This window comes from Fukomys damarensis, unplaced genomic scaffold (genome assembly GCF_012274545.1).
Source record: "Fukomys damarensis isolate Sample0158 unplaced genomic scaffold, DMR_v1.0_HiC HiC_scaffold_23, whole genome shotgun sequence".
Lineage (NCBI taxonomy): Eukaryota > Metazoa > Chordata > Mammalia > Rodentia > Bathyergidae > Fukomys > Fukomys damarensis.
This window is the reverse complement of record NW_022900935.1, coordinates 58,552,609-58,574,203: the sequence shown is the minus strand read 5'-3', so window position 1 is coordinate 58,574,203 and position 21,595 is coordinate 58,552,609. Positions and strand designations below refer to the sequence as shown.

The window sequence follows — 21,595 nt, the reverse complement described above, 5'->3', positions numbered from 1 at the left end:
CCTGGACACCCGTGCGCACATGCGCAGTGACTTCAAAGGCGCACACACGGGAATGTTGTCACACCCCATACACTCCATGCATATCCACGTCTCCGTGGTCACACACTCATGCCCATTCACTCTCACATGCACGCTGCTGCACTTACAGGGACGCAAAATGCCATACACTGAGATTCTTTCGACAAGGCTTTTGTGCCCGTGGGAAGGACCGAATCAAAGGAGAAAGCTTACATCTCAGAGTCACAACAAAATGAAAAACTAAAATGGAAAGAGCCTTCTGCTTTGAAAGCCTTTGGCTCTGTGCCCCAGAGTTCCGCCTCCACCACCCTCTTCTCTCAAACGAATTCTGTTGCTGTTATTCTATGAATTGAGCCTAGGGCCTTGGCTCTGGGCTGCCTTGCTGGCTCTTTTTGGCTTTTCGCTTTTGAGGCAGGGCCTCACTGAGTGAAGTTGCCCAGGCCTGCTTTGAATTTACACCCTGCCTTGGCCTCCATTTCTCACTCAGAGGCCCGAGCAATAGCTTCAACCATCCTTGTCCATGTTTACAACCGCCACAAACACACACAGACACACACACACACACACACACACACACACACACACACACACACAAAGGGCCCAACCACATTGTGAGTGCCTTACAGTCACATTCAATCATGGGTGCTGGGCTTGATGGGGCATCTACGACAATGCCTCTATTTGTCTTTTCTGCTGCTTGTGATGGCTGCAAACATAATCTGTATTGAACCTCTCCTCTCCACTGTAACTCGGTTATTTTTCTTTTAGGAACAAACTTGCCCCTCTTTACCTGCATTTGATTTTGGTTTGCAGCAGTTGCTGGTTTTTAACAACTCTTCTTCTAGTTTACTCATTTTTTTTATTGTTCAGATCTTTTTCTTACTCTTGCATCTATTAACGCCCTCACAAACATTTATACACAATAGAAACGTATGATTTTGAAAGAGAAATTTCCCCCGTAAAACCCAATCTCAGGACTAACCACTGTTAAAAGTTTCAAACATATGTTTTCAATGTATTTACTATAGAAATGCAATCACATATAGTCTGTTAGGCAACTTTTTTGTTTATTTTTGTGTGTGTGTGTGTGTGTATGTTTTTGAGACAGGGTCTCACTGTGTATTTGAGACTGACCTAGAACTCACTATGTAGCCCAGGCTGGTCTTGAACTTACAGCGATCCTCCTGCCTCAGCCTCCCAAGTGCTGGGATTACAGGTGTGCGCCACCACTCCTGGCTGTTAGGCAGCTTTTAAAGGAACCTAATAATAATAATAATACATCTCAGACCTGACTCCTATCACTGTCTGAAAATGTGTCTTTCTTTTCCCCAGTAGTGGGGATTGAACATAGGGAATTCTACCACTGAGCTATACCCCCAGCCCATTTTATATTTTATTTTTGAGATAGGTTCTTGCTAAATTCCCCGGCCGACCTTAAACTTTCCATCTTCCTGCTTTTGTCTCCCAAGCAGCTGGGGTGACAGGTATGTGCCACCACACCTGGCTGTCATTTTTTTTTTTTTAGCCATGCTGTAGGTGGACCATAACTTATTGGTTTAATTCCCTGTTAATGGCCTTTGCATTTTTCCGATGGTTACTGTTATATCAGTACTTCAACTAACATCCTGTATGGCACCCTCCACTGCTGCAGAAACTGTAGCTAATCCTAGAATTTAAATGATTATGGCCAAGAACATGGTGACCTGCTTCTTTTCCAAAACAATCTCTAATGCTGCTGGTATCTACCATGATCCAGACACTGAGCAAGACCATGGGGCTGGGAGTAGAAGAGGGAGAAGGAGAGGAAGAGGGAGAGGGAGAGAGAGAATAATAAAGAAAGGAGTCTGGTTTTTGCGCAACATCCTGGCAAGGAAGACAGGAAAGGAGAAGCTAATTGAAATAAAATACCAATGCAAAGTCCAGGACCTGAAGGAAGGGCCGGGGCAGAGGTGGCAGCAGCAGGAGGTGCCGGTGTGAGGAAGCCTGTGAGCGCCCAGAGCCTGTTCCTCGGAGGAGGTGAGGAAGGTGACTGGGAGGAGGGCAGGCATGGAGGCGCGCTCACAGGCAGGGTGCGGTACGGGAGGGCACATCAGGAGGGCAAGATAAAAGTGGAGGCAGCTCTTAGAGTCTGAGCCAAGGAGGAACAGGGAATGATGCTGGACAGGAAGTAGGCATCAGCAGGACATCAGACAAGGTCCTGACCCACTGATGGGCAGTTGCTGACAAAACACCCCCTAAATATATTGGACACATATCTAAGTTTTGTAACAACCTGCATGAGGGAGATAGCAGCATTGTCGTTTTATAAATAAGGAAGTAAAACTTGGAGAAGTTAAGCAACTCATCCAAGGTTTCCCAACTAGTCTGTGATAGACCCATCTCTCTGCATGCAAAGTTCGTGCTTTCTGCTTGATCATGCTGTCCCTGCAGAATGCAACAGCAGAGGCCAAAGCAAGATCATTGTGAGGTGCGCTTGCAAGGTACTGAAATCTTTTGCAGAGAGCACAGGACCCACGGGGATGCCAAGTTCTCCAGGGAGGCTGGGGAGTAACTGCTGGTCTGAAGATCACAAAGCTGGTTCTGCCGGTTGAATAACATATGAATTTCCCATGGCTGCTATAACAAATTACCAGCAACTCAGCCATTTACACCAACAATATGAATTCATGATCTTACTGTTCTGAAGAAATGATCTTTTCTGAAATGGTCTTCTTGGCCAATAGCAGGTTGTGTTTCTTCTGAGGCTGTGAGGGACCATCTGCTTCCTTGCCTTTTTCAGAAGCCCTGGGCTTTCCGTGGCCCATGACCCCTCCTCCATCTTCAAAGCCAGTAACAGATCATCGTTAAACCTGTCTTTTTTTTTTTATTTGGTATTGGACATTGAACTCAGTGCCTGACCTTTGCCAGGCGGATGCTGTGCTGCTGAGCTACATTCCCAGCACCTGTCTTTTAACTTTTCCACTTATAAGGACCCAGTGGATAATACAGGGTCATCTCCTTGTCTCTATGTCTTTAATGTGCAGAACATATTCATAAGTTCAGAGTATGAGGATGTCAACATCTAGGTGGGGCATTATTGTGCTGACCACAAATGCAAATCTCAAGTCAGTTGAAATAGTGCAGGGAGAAGGTCCAGAGGATGACAATGTGGCACCTTCATACCTGCTCTTTACTGAGACTTCCAGCCGGAGCCTCTAGAAAGAGGACACGTAGAGGAGTAGGTGGGCTGGGAGAGGCAGTGCCTTCAGTTCCGTGCCTACTGGGTGGGGGAGAGATATCTGTGCGCGTCTATAAACGGAGGGCTGGAGCAAAGGGGAGAATTTGAGCTATGAGTATGGGGGATCTGGGGTGTAGGCAACACCTGAGGCCATGGCAGTGGAGGAATCCCTCTCTGGGGACAGAGGTGAGACAAGCTGCAGGCTGGAATGAGACCCTGGGCTTCCCTGTGACGTATGAAAGCTGACTTATCCTGGCTCACAAGAGTAGGTTGTGGGCAGCTCTGCTCAGTGTGTCCAGGGCCAACACATCAGTAACCTGTCACCGGCCATGATGGGAGCATTTACACCTGGAGATTGGCAAAATGTTACGAGCCACAGATTCTTTTTTTCCCCCACAGATAGCTGGTGTTAAATATTTACGAAAGCACGACCAGCCATACCAAGAGAACTGGTTGAAGCCTCAGGGGCAGAGTAGACCGGGAAGGAAGAGATCAGAGGAGCACAGCATTGAGAAAATCAGAAGTGACACGAGCCTAGGGAAGGGAGGTCTGGGAGCCCAAGCATCTCACAGAGAGGTTACAGAAGGCTGGACCTCAGAGGAAGTGGGTGCAAAGAGCCAGGTGTGTCGGGGTGAGTGGAGTAGCTGGGACCCTCATCCAAGCTCTGCACATCGGCCTAGCTCAGGGTGACAGGAGCTATACTTGGTGATTCTATTTTCCAGGTTGTTTCTCCCTCCAAGGCCCAGAGTCTGTGAGAGGCTTAGCAGGAGGGTCTGTGACGGTTCAGTGTCACTATAGCAGAAGATGGAAGACCTACAATAAATGGTGGTGTCGAGGAGCAAGCTGGTATGTGTGTGAGATCCTGGTTAAAACCAGAGGGTCCGAGCAAGAAGAGAGGAGTGGCCGGGTGTCCATCAGGGATGATCCGAGAGCTCAGACATTCCAGGTGACCATGGAGAGGCTCAGGCAAGATGACGCGGACACTTACTGGTGTGGGATTGAGAGAAGTGGAACTGACCTTGGGACATCAGTGAAAGTGGCCGTTGACCCAGGTAAGAACTTGCTCATCTGTACCGCCAGGCCCTGGGGCTTAAGATGGAAAAAGTCAGTGCGTGTTTCCCCTCCCACCAAGGGCTGGAGGGAACTGACTAGCAGCCTAGGAGATAGAGAGACAGACAAGCAGGCGGGCAGACAGATGGGGGAGAGTTGAGAGCAGCAAGGAAGAGCAATTGCCGAGCACATTGGGCGTCTCCATCCCTGAGGGTGTCTGAGTATCCAGCTGACACAGGGCAGGGCTGGTAGATCTTGGGATGGGGACAGGATACGGGCCTGTCTTTCAGCAGCCCATGGCCCAGTTCTACTGTTCTGGGGCTACACAGTCCTAGCAATTTCATTCTCCCCTTGGAGCTCCGGGTAGGCCTTGGCTGCTTGGTGAGGGTCCCAGGGCATCAGTCTAGGGAATGGCTAGTCTCCTGGAACCCATACCCTCCCTAGTTCTGTTCTGACATGGGACAGTGGGGAGCTGGGACAACCCAAAGGGTCCAGTGTTGACTCCCCCAGGCCTGCAACCCACAATGCTGCTGAGTGTTCTATAGCATCTCTCCCATCTGGGTCCCTGCTTCTAACTCGCTGCAGAAGAGTGAGTTAGGAGTAAAGAACCAGGGAGGTTCTCACATAGCTATAAAGGAAGGCTTTGCTTGGAAATCAACATCAGGGAGCTCTCTGGCTGCCTGGCACCTCCTTCATGCCTCAGGCCCTCCAGAGGCTCCAGATTCTTCCTGTTGCTGCTGCTGGTACCTGAGGATGAGCACTCTGCTTCTATCTAGCTCATTGGTGCCCAGCCATCCTCAGACCCATGTCCATGCGGGCGATGGTTGATGGGCACATAGATGCTGTTGGCTTTCAGATAAGCCCATGAGTTGTTAGAGTTGAAACCATTGAGGGCTGCCCGGGCTGCCCTTGGGTTAAGCGGGTCCAGAAAGGGTTCCCCAAGAAAGGCTTCTCCAAAGCTACCGTGTAGGGGAAGTTCGAAAGGTCTCTGGAGACCGGAAGGGGATTGGGTAAGACATGTGGGCAAGGGATAGAGAAGTAAAAATTATGCCCAGTGTGGGGCTTTAAAAAGAAGGCATTTAGGGGTCCTGTTGGGGTCCATAAAACCACCAGCCTATGTGGCAATCAGGGGCCTCCACAGGAGCTGTTAGGATTAGAATGCCAATATCTGGAGCTCAGCTGGAGGCTGCCTGGTGAGATGGCAGCTAGGGAACTTTGGGAAAGAGCTTGCCATAGCAGGGACTAAAATAAAGGATAACTACAAGCCAGGTGTGATGGCGGCACACACCTGTGCTGGGAGGCTGAGGCAGGAGGATCCCAAGTTCAAGCCCAGCCTGTGCAGTTTAGCAATTTATTCAGATCCCATCTCAAAAAACAAAACAAAACAAAACAAAAAAAATGCTGGGGATATAATTTAGCAAGAAAGTCCTGAGTTCAATACCTAGTACTGGGGAAAAAAAAAAAAAAAGCTACAGGTCAGGAATGCTCAAGGCCAAGAGGGTGTCAGGAGTCTATGATAAAACTGCTCACCATAATTCATCTCATACAAAATCTTCCATTCCCCATAGTTGTTCACCAGTTAACCGGAATACACCCTCTACTACTCACCAGAGCCCCACTCTCTGATCACCCTAATCACTGGGCACCCCATCTTCAGAATCTTCTGTCCTTGAGCCCAGCTTGGGTTCCACCTGAGTGGAAAGGACCAGGGATTTTATTTTCTGCATCACTGAGTGGAAAGAGGCTATGAATAAACCATGGTGATTTTTTTTTCTATTTAATGTTTATTTCTCCTTGCACTCTTAAAAATGATGGGAGGAAATGATCATGCGCTAGGTGTCAGATGACTCGGTAGAAGCCCAAGGAGCTGTATTTGAAGAGATGAAGCTTTGCAGTCCAGCGCAGAGGTGTCTCCTGATGAGGGCTCCTGGGGTGGGATTGCATTAGAGTCATGACTAAGTCCCCAGGCTGTACCACTCACCTGTGGCCAACTCTGCCTGTGTCTAGCGGGAACAGTCACCATGTCCTCCAAACCACTGGCTGGATCTAGTGAGGACAGCAGCATGGGGGTGTCCTCTGGGTCCTACAGAAGGTAAGGCCCTCAGCTCCTTTATTCTGCTACCCTACCTGGGCTTCTGCCATGGGACCCAAGCCCGAGGACTCTGCCTGTTTCTGTCACCGATGCCAGCCCCAAGCCCACTCTCCACCCCTGAAGTCCCTCACCCACCACCTCCCCATGGAGTGCTCACTGGAAAAACCCTGGGCAGAGCTCTCCTCTCTAAACATCACCAATCGGTGGTGGCCTTCTGGGTGCCAGGGAAGATAAGGTACCAATCTCCGTGATTCAAGACATCACGGGACACAGAGCAAGGAGAGCAACTGGTCAACGTGGAGATGGCATTAGGGGGACAAAGGCGGGAAAACATAGCCCGCATGTGGTGACCTCCAGGTTTCTTTTGAACTGAGATCTATGAGATGCGATAGAAAAATATATTGCGTGTTTATATTCTTAAAAATTTAGTAGAGTAAAAGACGCACTGCCCGTAATCCCTCTTGGAATACTCCCCCTCACTTAAAACACACTTATCCCACTGTTCTTGCTGTTTTCTGGAGCGGTTCTGGGAGTCCTGTTGCGTGAGTGTCTTGTGCTGCCACGCCTGCCTTAATGTCCTGAACCGACTCACATCGGTTATCTTTCACGGCCATTTTGATTTGGGGGAGGAGCCGGAAGTCACGTGGCACAGGAAGTGCAATGAGGACACACTGTCGTGTTTCTTACAAGCTTGCCTTTCTATTTCAATGGCACTTGGCAGCCACATTCACTATATATTTTTTTTAATCACAGTTTGCAAAGACATTCACAAAAGATGACTTCCGGAATTGCTTTTGAGAGTGGCAAGAACCATGCAGTAAGTGTGTTTGAAGTGAGGGGGATTAATGCCAATGTGTCTTTTACTCTAGCGAATTCTTTTGTATTTAAACATTCACTGTAGTTTTAGATCTTCCTTGTAGTTTGGTGAGGGGAAGTCCCAGAAATAAAATTAGAAAGGAAGAAGTGCTCGTACAAGACCGGCTGAGGTTACATCCAAGGAGCCCTCAGGGTTGGATCATGAGCAAGACTCCTGGGAGGTCTTCAGAGTGGGGCGGTGGGTGCAGGGTCTCTGACTCTGAAGCTGGCTGTCAGCTCACGGTGCCCGGGATAGGGAGTGACAGAGGGAGGGGCCCAGGGCTCTGACGGCTGTTCCTCTCACAGGACCCACTACATACTCCTGGTGTTTGTGAAGGTGCCCATCTTGCTCATCTTGGTTGGTGCAGTCCTCTGGTTGAAGGGGCCACAGAGGGTCCCCGAGGAGCAGTGGGAACACCCTACCTGTGTGAATTTGAACTCAGAACTTTTGACCAACGATAAGACTCCTTCGAGAGATGGATGTGCAGAGACTTCTCACCTTGGAGCAGAGAAGAGGGCCCTGGAAAAAAAAACCCTATATCCTGAGGGCACAGCAAATGGCCACACGTGGAGAGCTGGCTAGACTCCTCCACTCTGCCCAGCTCAGAGCCATCGTGGGCACCTGCAGGGCCAGCAGCCTGCTCCCATTTCTTCGGGCGGCAGACACCCCGTGTCGCCAGGGGCAGCTCATGGCCAGGGGCCGCTGAGACAGAGCCCAGCCTTGCATGGCCATGTCCTGTGCTGGGAAAACTCAGGCAGAGCCTAGATGAAAGCGCAGGCGAGAGGTGGAAAGACCAGCTCACCGCCCTCCCTGCCTGAGTGCCTGAAGTAGGATTTTAGAAACTCATTTTTTCCTTCAGTTGGTCTGGTTGGGTTTTGATGGCTCATGGCCACGAGCCTCTGACTAAGGCCCGGTCCTCCTCCAGGGGCTGGTTCTGTGGCGAGTCCCTGGTTCTGGGGCACGAGTTTGGGTGTCCCCTCCTCCGAGGAGGACAGGGCTCTGAGTCCACACTGCTGGAGCGATGGCTTCCTCTCCCTCCTCCTCCTCTTCCCCATCCTCCCACACACCTCTTCTCTCCCTTCTCTCCCTCCTCCTCTTCCTCCTTCTCTCCCTCCTCCTCTTCCTCGGGGTTGACCTGAGCCCCTGCCATGAGCACAGCTGCTGGGGCTTCTCCTCAAAGACCCCACTGAACCTTGGGAGCCCCCTCAAGTTGGGGGTGTGGATAATGAAAATTATCCCGGGGGAATGATGCTGTCTCTTAAATAAAGCTTTTAGAAAAATAATTCAGTAATTTAAAAGTCTGAGAGAAGAGACATCTGTAAGGCCTCACCCACAGCAACAACACTTCTGAATAGGTTGCTTAGTGCCATGAGGGTCAGGGGCCTTCACTGCAGAGAGAGCTTCTCTTCACGTGAGGAGAAACAGGCCCACCAAGATGTGTCCCCCGCACCTGAGCACAAACCCCTGTCCAACCGCACAGGTTCGGTTCCCCATGCCCACCCTGCTCTTCGTCAGGACAGTGGGCAGCAAGGGGCTGGTGCCATGGGAGGGGACCAAGGAGAGGGTGCACCTGATCCTGGCTTGGGATCTGGAGCCTGCTCTCCCACCAAGACTGTGAGCCCCTCTTGTCCTTCAGCGAAGCGAGTTTTCTCTGCGTTTGAGTTTGGTGCAGGGCTCTGGCCCATGAGGAGCCCAGAAGGAGAGAGAGGGAGCCTGGATGAGGTATTGGGTCATTGTGTTGGGGATCTGGGCCCACCGTCCACTGGCTGCAGATGCTTGCCCCATGACCAGGCCCTGGGTCCAGCTGCCTGAGACCCAGCGATGCAGGGCTGACAGGGCGGCTCTGGGGATCCCTGCCGTCCAGGATGTGGAGGGGCCCAGCCATTTCTGACTGAGGAACTGGGGAATCCCTGTTCTCTGTGGAAGCAGTAAGCTGAGTTCTCCTCCTACTATAGGCAGCTATGTCAGGTAGGAATAAATACACAGTCAGAGAAGGATTGGACGGACCCTCAAGGAAGTCAGCACAAAAACCGGAGACGTTGGAATTGTGTCTGGGGCAAATCTGAAGAGAGCCTCAGGGTAGAGATGAGCTAGCCAGGCCTTCGAGATAGACAGCAACCTGAGATTGCACTGTAATCGGCACCACCTGGTCCAATGGGCCCAGACAGGCTTCAGGCCCATGGGTGGGTGACCGGAATGTCTGGACCCATACTCCTCTCCCTTCCCCCAAACGCCTTAGTTCTTTGCACATAGCCTCACTACCTGCCTTGTTTAACTACTGGGTCAATATGAGCTGGATGGCTATACAGTAGATTGATTGTAGTCTGTCCCGTGCTGTTCGCACATTGTGATTTGGCTGTACAAATCGCCCCTGAGAAAGGGCCTTGGAGGCCACCCAGTTGGAACCCCTCCTGTCTCTCAGGAGCTTTTCCTTACTAAACCTTTCCTACTCTCGACCTCCTTTGTCCCTTGTAATTTATTCTTTGATACTCAGAGGACAAGAACTTGGGACATCTGGTCTCTAGCAGGTCAGGAGTTATATTTTTCTGATCTCGCTCCTACCACCCCAGAGAAGCCACTGAACTTCTCAGAAGTACCCTGGAGTTCCCAGGAAAGCTGATGGACAAAGCTCGCTAACAGGCCCCTCTCTTGGGCAGAGGGAACACAGAGATCAATGAACAGGAGTTGGGCCTGCATTTTCCAGCTGATGTGTTTTGATTAGGTGCCTGGAGCCGAAGGCCACAGGCCTTGAACGTCTTCTGACGAGAATCTAAAGTTAGTAAACGAAGAGCAGGGCAGAGGGTAGAACTTCTCCTCCATGAGCTCCTCCCCCGCACACCACCTCCAGACACGCACACACACACACACACACACACACACCTGGCATGGGAAGTACACTTGAAGGGGAGCTGTGAGGAATGGGGAGCAGCAGCAGCAGCCAGGAAAGTAACAGTAGTGAGGGCCCCCACCAGAGCCTAGGGCCCAGGGTCTTTTTTTTTTTTTCTTTTTTTCTTTTCAGTGCTGGAGATCAAGTCCAGGGCCTCAGACATGGTAGGCAAGCACTCCTCTACCACCGAGTTACACCCCAGCCTTTTTTACTTTACTTTGAGGCAGGGTCTTGCTAAGTTTCCCAGCACAGTGACTCCCAACTCACCATCCTCCTGCCTCAGCCTCCTGCAGTGAATGACTGGGATTACAGGTGTGTGACCCTCATGCTCAGTTCTCCTTTTACCTACAGGAAAAAGAACTAACAAACATAGTGACAAATATCTGTAATCTTGGCACTCAGAGGCTAAGGCGGGAGGAGCACAAATTCAAGCTCAGCGTGAGGGCGATTTTGTGCCACACGGGAGGCCCAGGGAACACAGAGCCTCCTGCCCCTTGACAGCCCCCAGCCTCCACCACGTCACTCGTTGCTTCTACCGATAGGGAAAACTTTTATAAATAGCAAAAACCCATAACGTGTTACCATGTAAAATGGCTTCTGCTGTCTCTAACAGCAGTTCGTTTCACTCAGAACTAAAAGGCACCAAAGGCACTAATTGCTGAATGAGGCATTCGGTCTGACCCTGAGATAACAGGGCACAGCAAGGCCCTGAGCTCCAAGGAGACTGGAGCCACGTGATCGTGTGAGTGTCTGGATGAAAGAACCCATTTCTAGCATTTGCTCCCCTGACCCTGAATATCCCCCTTCCTGTGGACTACAATAGATACCTAGGCGAATCTTAAAGGTAAACTCCCCAACTGAAAAGAACTGTTACGTCTGGGTTGAAAAGATTAACTATTCTGTGACCGTGATTTGAACTGTGAGAATGGAATGTAACCACCCAAATGAAGTCAAGGCTGTAAAACCTTATAAAAGGAGGAGTTATAACCCAGTGCATTGTCGATCCAGGCACAGCATATGTGCGATCCACCCTTATTGATGAGTAGATTTGTTATTTTACTTCTGATCTGCTGCCTCTCTGTGTGTCACTTACTGACTCCTTCTGTAACACTATGAGCTGGATTACTTTGGCTATGACACCTAAATGGAATCATGTGGCGTTTGTCCTGTGCCTGGTCCCTTTTACCTAGATAGTGTCTGTCCTCAGGGCTCGCCCACCCTGTATATATGACAGTATTCCTTCCCGTGGTACCTTTATGCCTTTCTCCACCGACGGACGCTCAGCCTGTCTCTCTACCTCTTGTTATCGTGGATAATGTTGCAAGAAACACAGAAGTGTTTCGAGATCCTGCTTTCGATTCTTTAGAATATACATCCAGAAGTGAGGTTTCTGAGTTACATGGCAGCTATATTTTTTTACTTCTGTTGCATAATCTTCACGCCATTTTCCACAATGGTGCCACCATCTTACATTCCCACCAACAATGCCCAAGATTCCAATTTCTCCACATCCTCCCCAGCAATTCCTAATTTTGTTCGTTTCTATGACAGCTATTCTACCAGGTGTGAAGTGGTATCTCACGGTTTTAATTTTTATTTCCCTGAAATTTGGAGATGTTGAGCGCCTTGTTTCATCTTTGGAGAGATGCCTCTTCAAGTTCTCTGCCTGTGGTTTTTTGTTGTTGTTGTTGTTTGTTTGCTTTGTTTTGTTTTTTGGTACTGGGGATGGAACTCAGGACCTTGTGAGGCAGGGGGCAGAACCACTGAGCTACATCCCTGGCCCACTTCTGCCTGTGTTTTAAATGGGTTGTTTGCTTTATTTCTTGTTGTGATTTAGGAGTTCTTTGTATATTCTAGGTGTGACCCTTTATCAGATATATGATTTACAAATATCTTCTCCATTCTCTGGGTTGCCTTTTAATGCACAAATTTAAAGGTTTTTTTTTTTTCCTCATAGTTCCATGTGTCTATTTTTCTTTCTTTGTTTTGGTAGTGGGGATTGAACTCCGGACCTTGCCCTTATGAGGCAGGCGATGCCACCACTGAGCTAAATCCCCGGCCTCGTGTCTATTTTTCTTTTGTTGCCTTTGATTTTGCTGTCATGTCCAAGAAATCATTGCCAAATACAAAAGTGTGAAGATTTTTGCCTTATGCTTTCTCTAGACGTTTTCTAGTTTTAGGTCTTACTGGTAAGGTCTTTGATCCTTTTGAGTTCATTTTTGTATATGGTATCAGATAAGAGTCTAACATCATTCTTTTGTATATGGGTGTCTAGTTTTCCAGTGACTGTATTCTAACCATTTCCCATTGCTTGTGGGTGGCAATTTGGGGTCCCCCATTTTACCAGGAGGCGACCCTGTAAGTATTTTGGTTGTGAGTGGTGTCTGAGATACAGCTCCTCACTTTGAGTGGTCTGAGCACCCTGTTCCCCGGGCTGTGTGCGTCACCGCCAAATGCTGGCCTCCCCCTAAGGACACTGCTTCCTTCCTGGTTTCACTGTTAACTACTCATTTTGGCTTTTTGTCGTTTTGCTTTGCCGTTGAGGGTATCCTGGATATTTGTTGATGCAAGATCCCCTTCAGTTCTCTGCCTCGTGATTGTCTTCACCCTCCTGGATCCAAAGAAGCACATAGCACATGGTCATGACCTTGGGGACTATATCTGGTCCTTGGTCCTTCCTCTCTGGGTGTTTCCCTGCTTCTGTACTTTCCATGTCCTTCCGCCATGAAATTCTGCCTCACGTCGGGGCCTGTGGCGATGGAAACAGCCATGGACTGAAAGCTCTGAAACTGTGAACCAAAATATATCTTTCCTTCTGTAAATTGCTAGTCTCAGCTGTTTTTGTCATAGCAGCGAATGGGCCACCTAACACACCTTCTTAACTTAGCTGTTGTACTGTGGCCGCTAGAAAATTTAAAATTACATGGGATTCCCTTATCCTACTGGAGACCACTGGGCTGCACCCCACCTGGGACCAGGATTATCTGCCTTTTACAAATAAGTTGATGCAGGTGCTGGGGGGATCCTGAGGCTGCCCCTCTTCTCTCCTTCTTGGCCTCCTGCCGCAGCAGGGATCCGGTGGGAGGGCTTGTCCTGTTCTCAAGATAAGGAAGATCGGGAGGAGATGGCGCTGATACAGGAGCTCATCACTACGCATACACAGTGTCTGCTGCAGGCAGGGCCCTGAGCAGGGCTGGGCATGAAACACCAACCTTGTCCTCAAAGACCTCACACCCACAAATCAGCCCCATTCCAGGGCCAGGCACTCGAGGTGGGTCATGCACAAGACACTGTGAAGGCGGCTGCCGAGGAGGAACAGCCTTCAAATCTCAGGAAGACCATCAAGGCCTTCAAAAGGTGGGGCATTTCACCTGGGAATGGAAGGAGAGCAGGAGTCCCCTGAGTAGAGAAGGAAGGAGGGCACTTCCAGTCAGAGGGGTGCATGCATGGGATGAAAGGACATGGGAAGTGGGGGAGACTCCTCAGGGGAGTGGGAGGAGGGGACATAAGGACACATAAATGATTGGGTCAGACAGTTAAGCGCATTAAAAGCCACTAAGAAGACCAAGAACTTCTGCGAATAAAATCAGGAAGGGCGTGATAGCACCTTCTCGTCTTTCCTCCCTTGGACAACTCTTTTAGATTCCATAATAGTAATAATTATAAAAAGGTTTTATGTGAAAAAACAAAATAAGAGATGGAATGGGCTCGCGCAGTATTTTTCTCAGACTGTGCTGTAAGGCACCCTGTGAAAGCCTGGGCAATGATGGTCTCAGCACAGACACAGCTGGGAGCTGGGCCCTGAATAATGGAAGCAAAAGAGGTGTTTGTGGGATCAACACGCTGCATTCCAGCCAGAGTTCAGCTCCGGCCTTCCCTCCTGGCCCCCTTTTCTGGTTTTCTGGCCCCTGTCTTCCCCATGCCACATATACCTGACGGCATGGACTTCGATGGCTTCTAACAGACTCCGGTTGGAAATCTGTGGAACACCTCAGCTCAACACAGCTGGTGAGATGTTTGTTACTGGTGAGGAACTGGAAAGGGAGGCCGTGAAGCAGGAACCTTGCTTATCTTGTTTACTTCCCCATTCCAGGGTGAGGACAGCGTGGGTGGAGAAAGCCGGGTAGATAGTTAATCAAGATGCTAAATAAGGGAAGGGGGAGACGGTGGGGAATGGGGGTAGTTAAAAGTCAGCATTGGGGCTGGGGATTTGGCTCAGTGGTTCCGTGACCTGCCTTGCAAGGGCAAGGACTTGCGTTCCATCCCTGGTACCCAAAAGGATCAGCATTGGAGGATGAGGAGGGAAGTTTACAAAAAGAGGAAAAACACTTCAAAGAAACAGTAGTGTCATGGCTCAGATTCTCTTTAAAAAGCCAATGAATGCTCCAAACCGATGGTGCTCAACTGGGACGGCTTTGTCCACACCTAGAAATACCTGGGGACCATTTTAAATGTCACGGTTGGGGGGTGAACAAGAGCAACTAGCAGCCACTTAAGGTGGAGACCAGGAATCCCAGTAAACATCTTAAAATGCTCATGACAGTTCCCCATCAAAGAATAATCCCACCCAGCATGTCAGTGAAGGTCAGCACGGAGTCATCACGCGAGCCAGAAATTCAATGCCTAGGCTGACACCCAAGGGAAGCGAAGTTACCTGAGAGGTAACACATCCTTTCACCACGCTTTTGTGGGATTCATGGGGTTCATGGGGTTGCTGGGTTGGGAACAGTGTGTGGCTAGAGATAAAATGCACTCTACCCCTCCACAGCCATTTCCCCCACTTTTGTTGAGAAGGTGTGGTTGTTACAGCAGCTGGCATCAGTTGACCTGACTGATAGAGTCCATGAGTGCGTCTTACAGAGGATTTGTTTCTGGCTGGTAGAAATGCAGACTGAATAAAGAGTTAAGATTCATTCCAGATGAGAAAGTGTTCTTCAAGCAACCCCTTAAATCTTAAACCCTATCTTCTACCGTCTCCCTCTGTGTTATACTACCTTAGAGAGATCCATGTCTGGGAATAGGACTCCTGGAAGGATTACTTCAGGTCAGGCCCAGGACATGCCTGGGCTGAATTCACTTCATATCAGCTATACCCTGAGTGCCCTCTATACCTGGTCCCTTGACTAAGCCCCTGCCCATGTTATAGGGTCTGTGTGAGTCAACCTTCCTCCGTGTAAAAAAAATTCCTAATACAATCAGCTTTTAAGGCAGAAAGGTTTATTTTGAGTCATGATTTCAGAGGTTTCAGTCCATGGTCTTTGGCCCAGTTGCCTTCAGGCCTGTACCGAGGCAGAACATCATGGTGGGAAGTGTGTGGTAAAGTTACTCACCTCATCATGGCCAGAAAACAAAATGAGAGGGCGAGCAAGGGCTTGGGTCCCCACATCCCCCTCAAAGGCACCCCCAATTATCAGAGGCTGATCAGATCTCCAATCTGCCTGGAGAGGGTACAACAAGGGCTAAAGAAAGAGAGACAAAGAGACACACTTTCAAAGTACGTGGTAGGTGGCCCTGGGAAGTCACTGCCAGAGGAAGCAAAGACAAAGACACTCCAAGCTGGCCGCTTTTTATTGGGTGTTACACAGTGATCGGACAGAACATCATGTGACTCAGAGGGTGGCGGTCATCCTATGTTGATGAGGGTCTTATGCTGATGCAGTGAGACAGGCAAAACATTCTTACAGTAGTAGGTGTGGTGAGATGGCAGGCTAATAACAAATGTGTCCCTCTTCCAGGTGAAAATTTCTCTTTCTTTATTACTACTTGGCTCTCAAGGAACCAAAATGTCTTCAGCTATTGTAATCTTGGCCTTGAGTGTCACAGTGTCATGAGACTACTGAGGCCTCAGCCTTACCAGAGGTACACAGAATTACATTTCCATATGCTATAGCCAGCCCACAATCAAGAAGACATCAGGCCTCAGAGAGCCCCAACCATAATTTAATTATGAAAAGATTTCCTCTCCAAAATATATAGAATGGCTCTCGACACCCAGTGACCTAACTTCCTCCCACCAAGCTCCACCTCTGAGGTTCCACCGCCTCCCAACCTCACCGCAGGCTGCCGACTGACCACAGCCAGGTGCATAGCACCCCTCCCTTCCAGACCTTCCCCACCGGGAGCCCAGGTTGCACAACTCAACACAGCCCTGAGAGGAGGCACCTGGAGGACGAGTGCTCAGGCTTCTCCTGTCATTTCCTACTTTCTCATCCTCTCTCCTATGAGCTGCAAGTTCCTTCAGGACAGAAGTGGTTTATCTTTTTCGCCGCCGTGTAGGCCGCTGTATTTTCACACTGTACTTAATAACACCTGTCAGTGTCTGATCAACACCTGTTGGACCAGTGACTACTGATGAATAAGTACGTGAGTGAAAGCTGGCTTGCTTAGAACATGCTGGAGGGATTCCAGACAGTGTCTTGCCCTTTTGGGCAACACCCCTAACAAAATAGAAAGAACAGCTGGGTTAGAATACAGTAGTGAATTAGCACAAGTCCCAACAAATAATAACTTTAAAATGTTTAGGTTTACTTATCCCATGTGACTCACACTTGGTGGAGTAGATGGCCCTGGGCTGGTTCAGTGTTCAGCGATGCCATGAGGAAAGAAAGTTTTCCGTCTTCACCATTCCTCCATACTTAGCATGTTGGCATTCATCCTCCTGGACACAAGAAGGCAGCTGTCCCTCCAGCCATTGCATTTGTGCTCCGGGAAGATTGAGAAGCAAAGATAAAGGCGGCAAAGGCTAAAGAAGCACACCAGTGAAGTGTGTTCCTTTTAAATGGCTTTTCCGGAAGCGCCCCAGAAACATCTCACTGGCTAGTATTACATCCCATGGCCATTTCAGGCTGAAAGGTGACTAGGGAGAAGGGGAAGAGGTGGGGATCAGGTATTTGTTATAAGCAGTGTTCAAACACGAAGGTGTGGGTCTCCATGGGCAGAACCTTTGTACAGCATCATCGCAAAAATGAAGAGTGTTAAGGACACTCATATATACATTGCATATATGTAAGATATATATGATCTGTATGATAAGTGGTACCAGCTGCCCACCATAGATATAGGGTAAATGGTCCCAGCTTCCATAGGATATAGGACACTAGTCCACCAGCAAGATTGATAGACCAGGTTCAGAGGAGACCAATTCTTTCTCCAGAGAAGCTGCACAAATGGAAGGAATGAGCAGAGGACTGAGCAGAGGACAAAGCCCGAGCCAGCAGACCCAGCTGGGTGTGCAGCTCGGTGGTGGAGCACTGCGTAGGGCATGCTAGGTCCTGGATCCCTTCCCCACGGCCGCGGGAGTGGAGGGAGAAGGAGGAGGTGGCCTCACAGACCAAGCTCCCCTCGGCTGGAGAGCATCCTTGGCTGCCCAGGGCTCTGAGGACCACGTCTATGGACACAACTCAGAACCAGATCTGTGTGGGCAGCAGCCTCGTGGTTCCCACTGACCCTCGCCCTCTGCAGAAGAGTAGGACTGAACTGACCCTCGGGTGAGCTGCAGCTGGGCTGTGGGTCCCTCGCCTCACTTTCTCATCGGGGTGGGGTCACCCAGCTTCCCTCATCCTCCTCAGTCCATCCCCACGGACTTCACCCTAATCCCCTGTTCTGGCTTCTGTGTAGAGCCCCCCCCCCCGCATGCCTCATGTAGGCTTAGGCGGCTTTTTTTCAGAGGTGGCTGAATCTACAGTGTGTGATGCTAGACTTGATTCACAGGGCAGTGTAGGATCAGGGGGTCTAGGATTAAGAGTGCCAGCCTCCCTGAAGAAGATACAAGAGATACAAAGAGCTGTGGTCATCCCTTGCTTGCTTTGCTGCCTTCTGCCTGCCATGCACTATTTTTCCTCTGCCATGCCACCCTGCCTTGGAGACAGCTGATTATGGACTAAAACCTCTACAAACTGTGAGCTAAACAATGAATATCAGGTATTTTGTCTCAGCAACAAGACAAAGTAACTGAGACCACCTCACAAACGCACCCTGAACCTTCAGTTCATCATCTGCTCCTCACAGATGCCACACACCCGCTGGTTTAGGCAGAACAGAAGGTTATTTCCTCCCGGGTCTGGAGGCTGGAAGTCCAAGGTCAAGATTCTGGGATCCAGGTGAGGGCAGAAGAGAAAATGGGGCTCCCCTTCCGCCTTAAGCCCTTTTATATGGGCTTTGACCCCACAGGGGGCTCTGGCCTGAGGTTAATTCACTTTTAAGGCCCCACATCTTAGTACTGTCACGTCGGGCATTAAATGTTAGCTGTGCCCACTCAGCAGTGCCCATTTGCCCACCTGTGGCTGTGTCAGGGTCCCGCTCTGGCCCATCACCTGAGGCTCAGCTTGTGGCCATCCTGACACGCCCAGCCCCCTCCCTCCTGAGCCCCTCCTGCAGCTCCAGGGCCTCACTTCTGATGCTTCCTGGCCTTTCTGTCCCACCTGGATAATTCAGGCTCAACATTCACCCCACCAACAAACACATCATCACATGTATAAAGTACCTTCTGCCTAGTAAAAAAGTGTACTCACGGTTTCCAGAGATTACAATCTAGACATCTCTGGAGCTCATTATTTTGTCAACCAGCGTAGCACCAGGAGGGCCTCCTCTGTCAGCCCAGGTAGTCTGGGACTCTCCAAGTCCCATCTGTTTTGCTGAGTCTCTGCCAAAGCTTTCTAAAGAAAAGAGTTTAAGAGCCAGGTGTGGTGGCGCATGCCTGTAATCCCAGCACTCGGGAGGCTGAGGCAGGAGGATCGCTGTGAGTTCGAGACCAGCCTGGGCTACATAGTAAGTTCCAGGTGAGTCTCAACTACATAGTGAGACCCTGTCCCAAAACAACAAAACAAAAAACAGAAAGAAAAAGGGCTAGGGGTGTAGCGCAGTGGTAGAGCCCTTGCCTAGCATGGTCAAGGCTCTGGGTTTAATTTCTGCTACGGTCCTCCCACCCCACCCCAAGAGATGTACTGAGACAGGTAATGGAAAAGAATTGCCAAAGACTTTGATTAGAGCCAAGGAAAAGAAAAGCTGGACATTGCGAACTGAGGTTGAAGAGGGGCCGTCTAGGGTTCAAGGCAGCCATAAGTTGTTAAATTCCATTTCTTCTGTGTCCTGAGCTTGGAGTGAAGCAGGAAAAATTATCAAGTGTGGTGGCCACGTACTTAGCTCCTCCATGAAAAGCACTCTCTCCATCAAAAGCAGGAAATCTGTGTGTAATTGCAAATTTCTCTTCTTTCTCTTTCTTTCTCCCCGCAACTCCCGGTCCCGGGGACTGAACCCAGCTCCTAGGCACATGCTAGGCAAGCACTACACCGCTAAGCTACAACATCAGCCCAAGAGTGAATTTTTCCCCCCAGTGGTGAATTTTGATGGTGGTACCTCTGAGTACTGATTGTCATTGGGTGTGGGGGGGGCGTAGTTTTCAAAGAGAGCGCGGAGTGTGAATGTGGTCGAATCAACATGGACTCACTCATGTCCAACTGGAGGTCTCTGTGTTCATCCATCTTCTGTTGGAATACCATACCTGTAATCCCAGCACTCAGGAGGCCAAAGATCTCTATGAGTTCGAGGCCAGCCTGGCCTATATAGTGACTTCAAGACTCTGTCTCAGAAAACAAACACTGGGAAATCTATAGGAAAAAGAGATTTGTTTGGATGGTTGAGAAGCAGCATCCGGTGAAGGCCAGCTTGCTGGTGCAGGGCTCTCACAGAATCTGAAATCAATGGGGAGAGGGCTACACACAGGAAACAGAGCCGATCAACTTTTTAAATACGTCTACTCTGGAGATAATCCTTTAACCCATCAACTCTGACCTCATCGCCTCTTACAGGTCCCTGGGTCTGGCCTCGTAATACTTCACAGTGGGGATTAGATTTCAGCATTCAAGGGAGTTCTTACCCCTATTTTTCTGATGACAAAGACTGTCACAAAAGACCCCGCCAAAACCACAATCTTGCCCAAAATCACAGCGACTCTACACAAAGAACTGTAGCCTCCCACAAAGGCCCCCCACGATGATGCGTGCCAGCCGCTGGTTGCCCAACCTTGTGTTGATGCCACCGTTGTTATTCAGATGAGCGTAACCACTTCCAAACCAGCTCTGTAACATCCTCATTCTACCTTTAAAAACGTTGCCTTCCTTCACCCTCCGGGGCAAACACGGCGGGGGGCTCATTGCACACTTGGTTCCCTGAACACTCACTAAGCTCTTTTCTTTTCTTTTGAGTCAGGGTCTCACTATGTAGTTGAGACTGACCCGGAACCCACTATGTAGCCCAGCCTGGTCCTGAACTCACAGCGATCCTCCTGCGTCAGCCTCCCCAGTGCTGGGATTATAGGCATGCACCACCACATCCGGCTCCCCAGCCCTTTTTGTTTCAAGACAGGCTGTTCCTCAGGCTGGCCTTGAACTTGCAATCCTCCTGCCTCAGCCTCCAGAGTAACTGCGATGACAACACTCCACTGCACTCAGCGCTTGCCTCTATTGGTGGAGCAGAAGCACCTAAAGAAACATTCTCTCCCAAGTGGGGGGTAGGTGGAGAAGGACCAAGTCCATATCCCCCTGAGCCCCAGAGTTCATCTGGTGCAGGGCTGTGTCACGCATGTCCTTGTGCCCCCGGGGTCCAGCTCACTTCCTGGCATAGAGCAGGGCGCCCATGGGTGCTCTGGAATGAATGAGTGAGAAATGAATGATGCCCTAGGCACCATGGAGAGACAGGAGGAGGCGAAGTGGTAAATAAAGGAAAGAGAAGCTGGACCAGCAGCTCTGGTAGGGGAGTTACGTTTAGCTGTGCGGCGGGAGCCTGGGTTTCCCTGGAGATGAGCAAATCACAGCAGGAAGAGGAAGCCTCCCCCGCACCCATTTGGGCCGCCCCCAGGCCCTGGACTGGAGCCTCCCAGTGATGGTGCCCAGCTCTCTGCTACGTTTGGCTACAGCTTCCCCACTTCCTCCTTAGGGGAATGGGGTCCCATCCGCAGGCCCAGCTCCCACCGTGCTCTCCCAGGCAGAAGAACCCTTAGCCCTACCCAGTCTTGCCAGCCAGATTGGGGCTGAGGCCTGGGGAGGGCTCGCTGCACCCACAGGCCCCACTGCCAACACCCAGCACAATCTGGCTGTGTCCCGCTGTGCCCCTGTGTGGCGAGCTCATGTTTCCCCCTCTGCAATGCAGGATATGAGTGAAATGACGGGGTAGTATCCAGGAGGACTCATGCACGCGTGCACACAGAGAAATAAAATCTAAAGAAGAGCCGAGTGGGGTGGCGCACGCCTGTAATCCCAGCACTCGGGAGGCTGAGGCAGGAGGATCACTGAGTTCGAGACCAGCCTGGGCTACATAGTGAGTTCTGGGTCAGTCTCAACTACATAGTGAGACCCTGTCCCAACAAAACAAACAACAACAACAACAACAAACAAACAAAAAACCCCAAAAAGTAAATGAAATCTAAAGAAGACCCAGCCAGAGCATCACTCTACCCTTTGGAGACACTTACCCTCTGAG

The 21,595-nt window shown here is 50.0% G+C and overlaps 1 protein-coding gene across 1 annotated transcript; it reads left to right on the top strand.

Annotated features, from left to right (window-relative positions):
- The first annotated feature begins 1,883 nt into the window (after window positions 1-1,883).
- On the top strand, window positions 1,884-9,054 carry LOC104866591 (CMRF35-like molecule 3). Its single transcript, XM_033767420.1, has 6 exons — window positions 1,884-2,034; window positions 3,958-4,287; window positions 5,854-6,018; window positions 6,293-6,377; window positions 7,156-7,194; window positions 7,539-9,054. Exons 1-6 carry the CDS (start codon window positions 1,929-1,931, stop codon window positions 7,813-7,815), a joined length of 1,002 nt encoding a protein of 333 aa, XP_033623311.1. The 5' UTR covers window positions 1,884-1,928; the 3' UTR covers window positions 7,816-9,054.
- The last annotated feature ends 12,541 nt before the right edge of the window (window positions 9,055-21,595 follow it).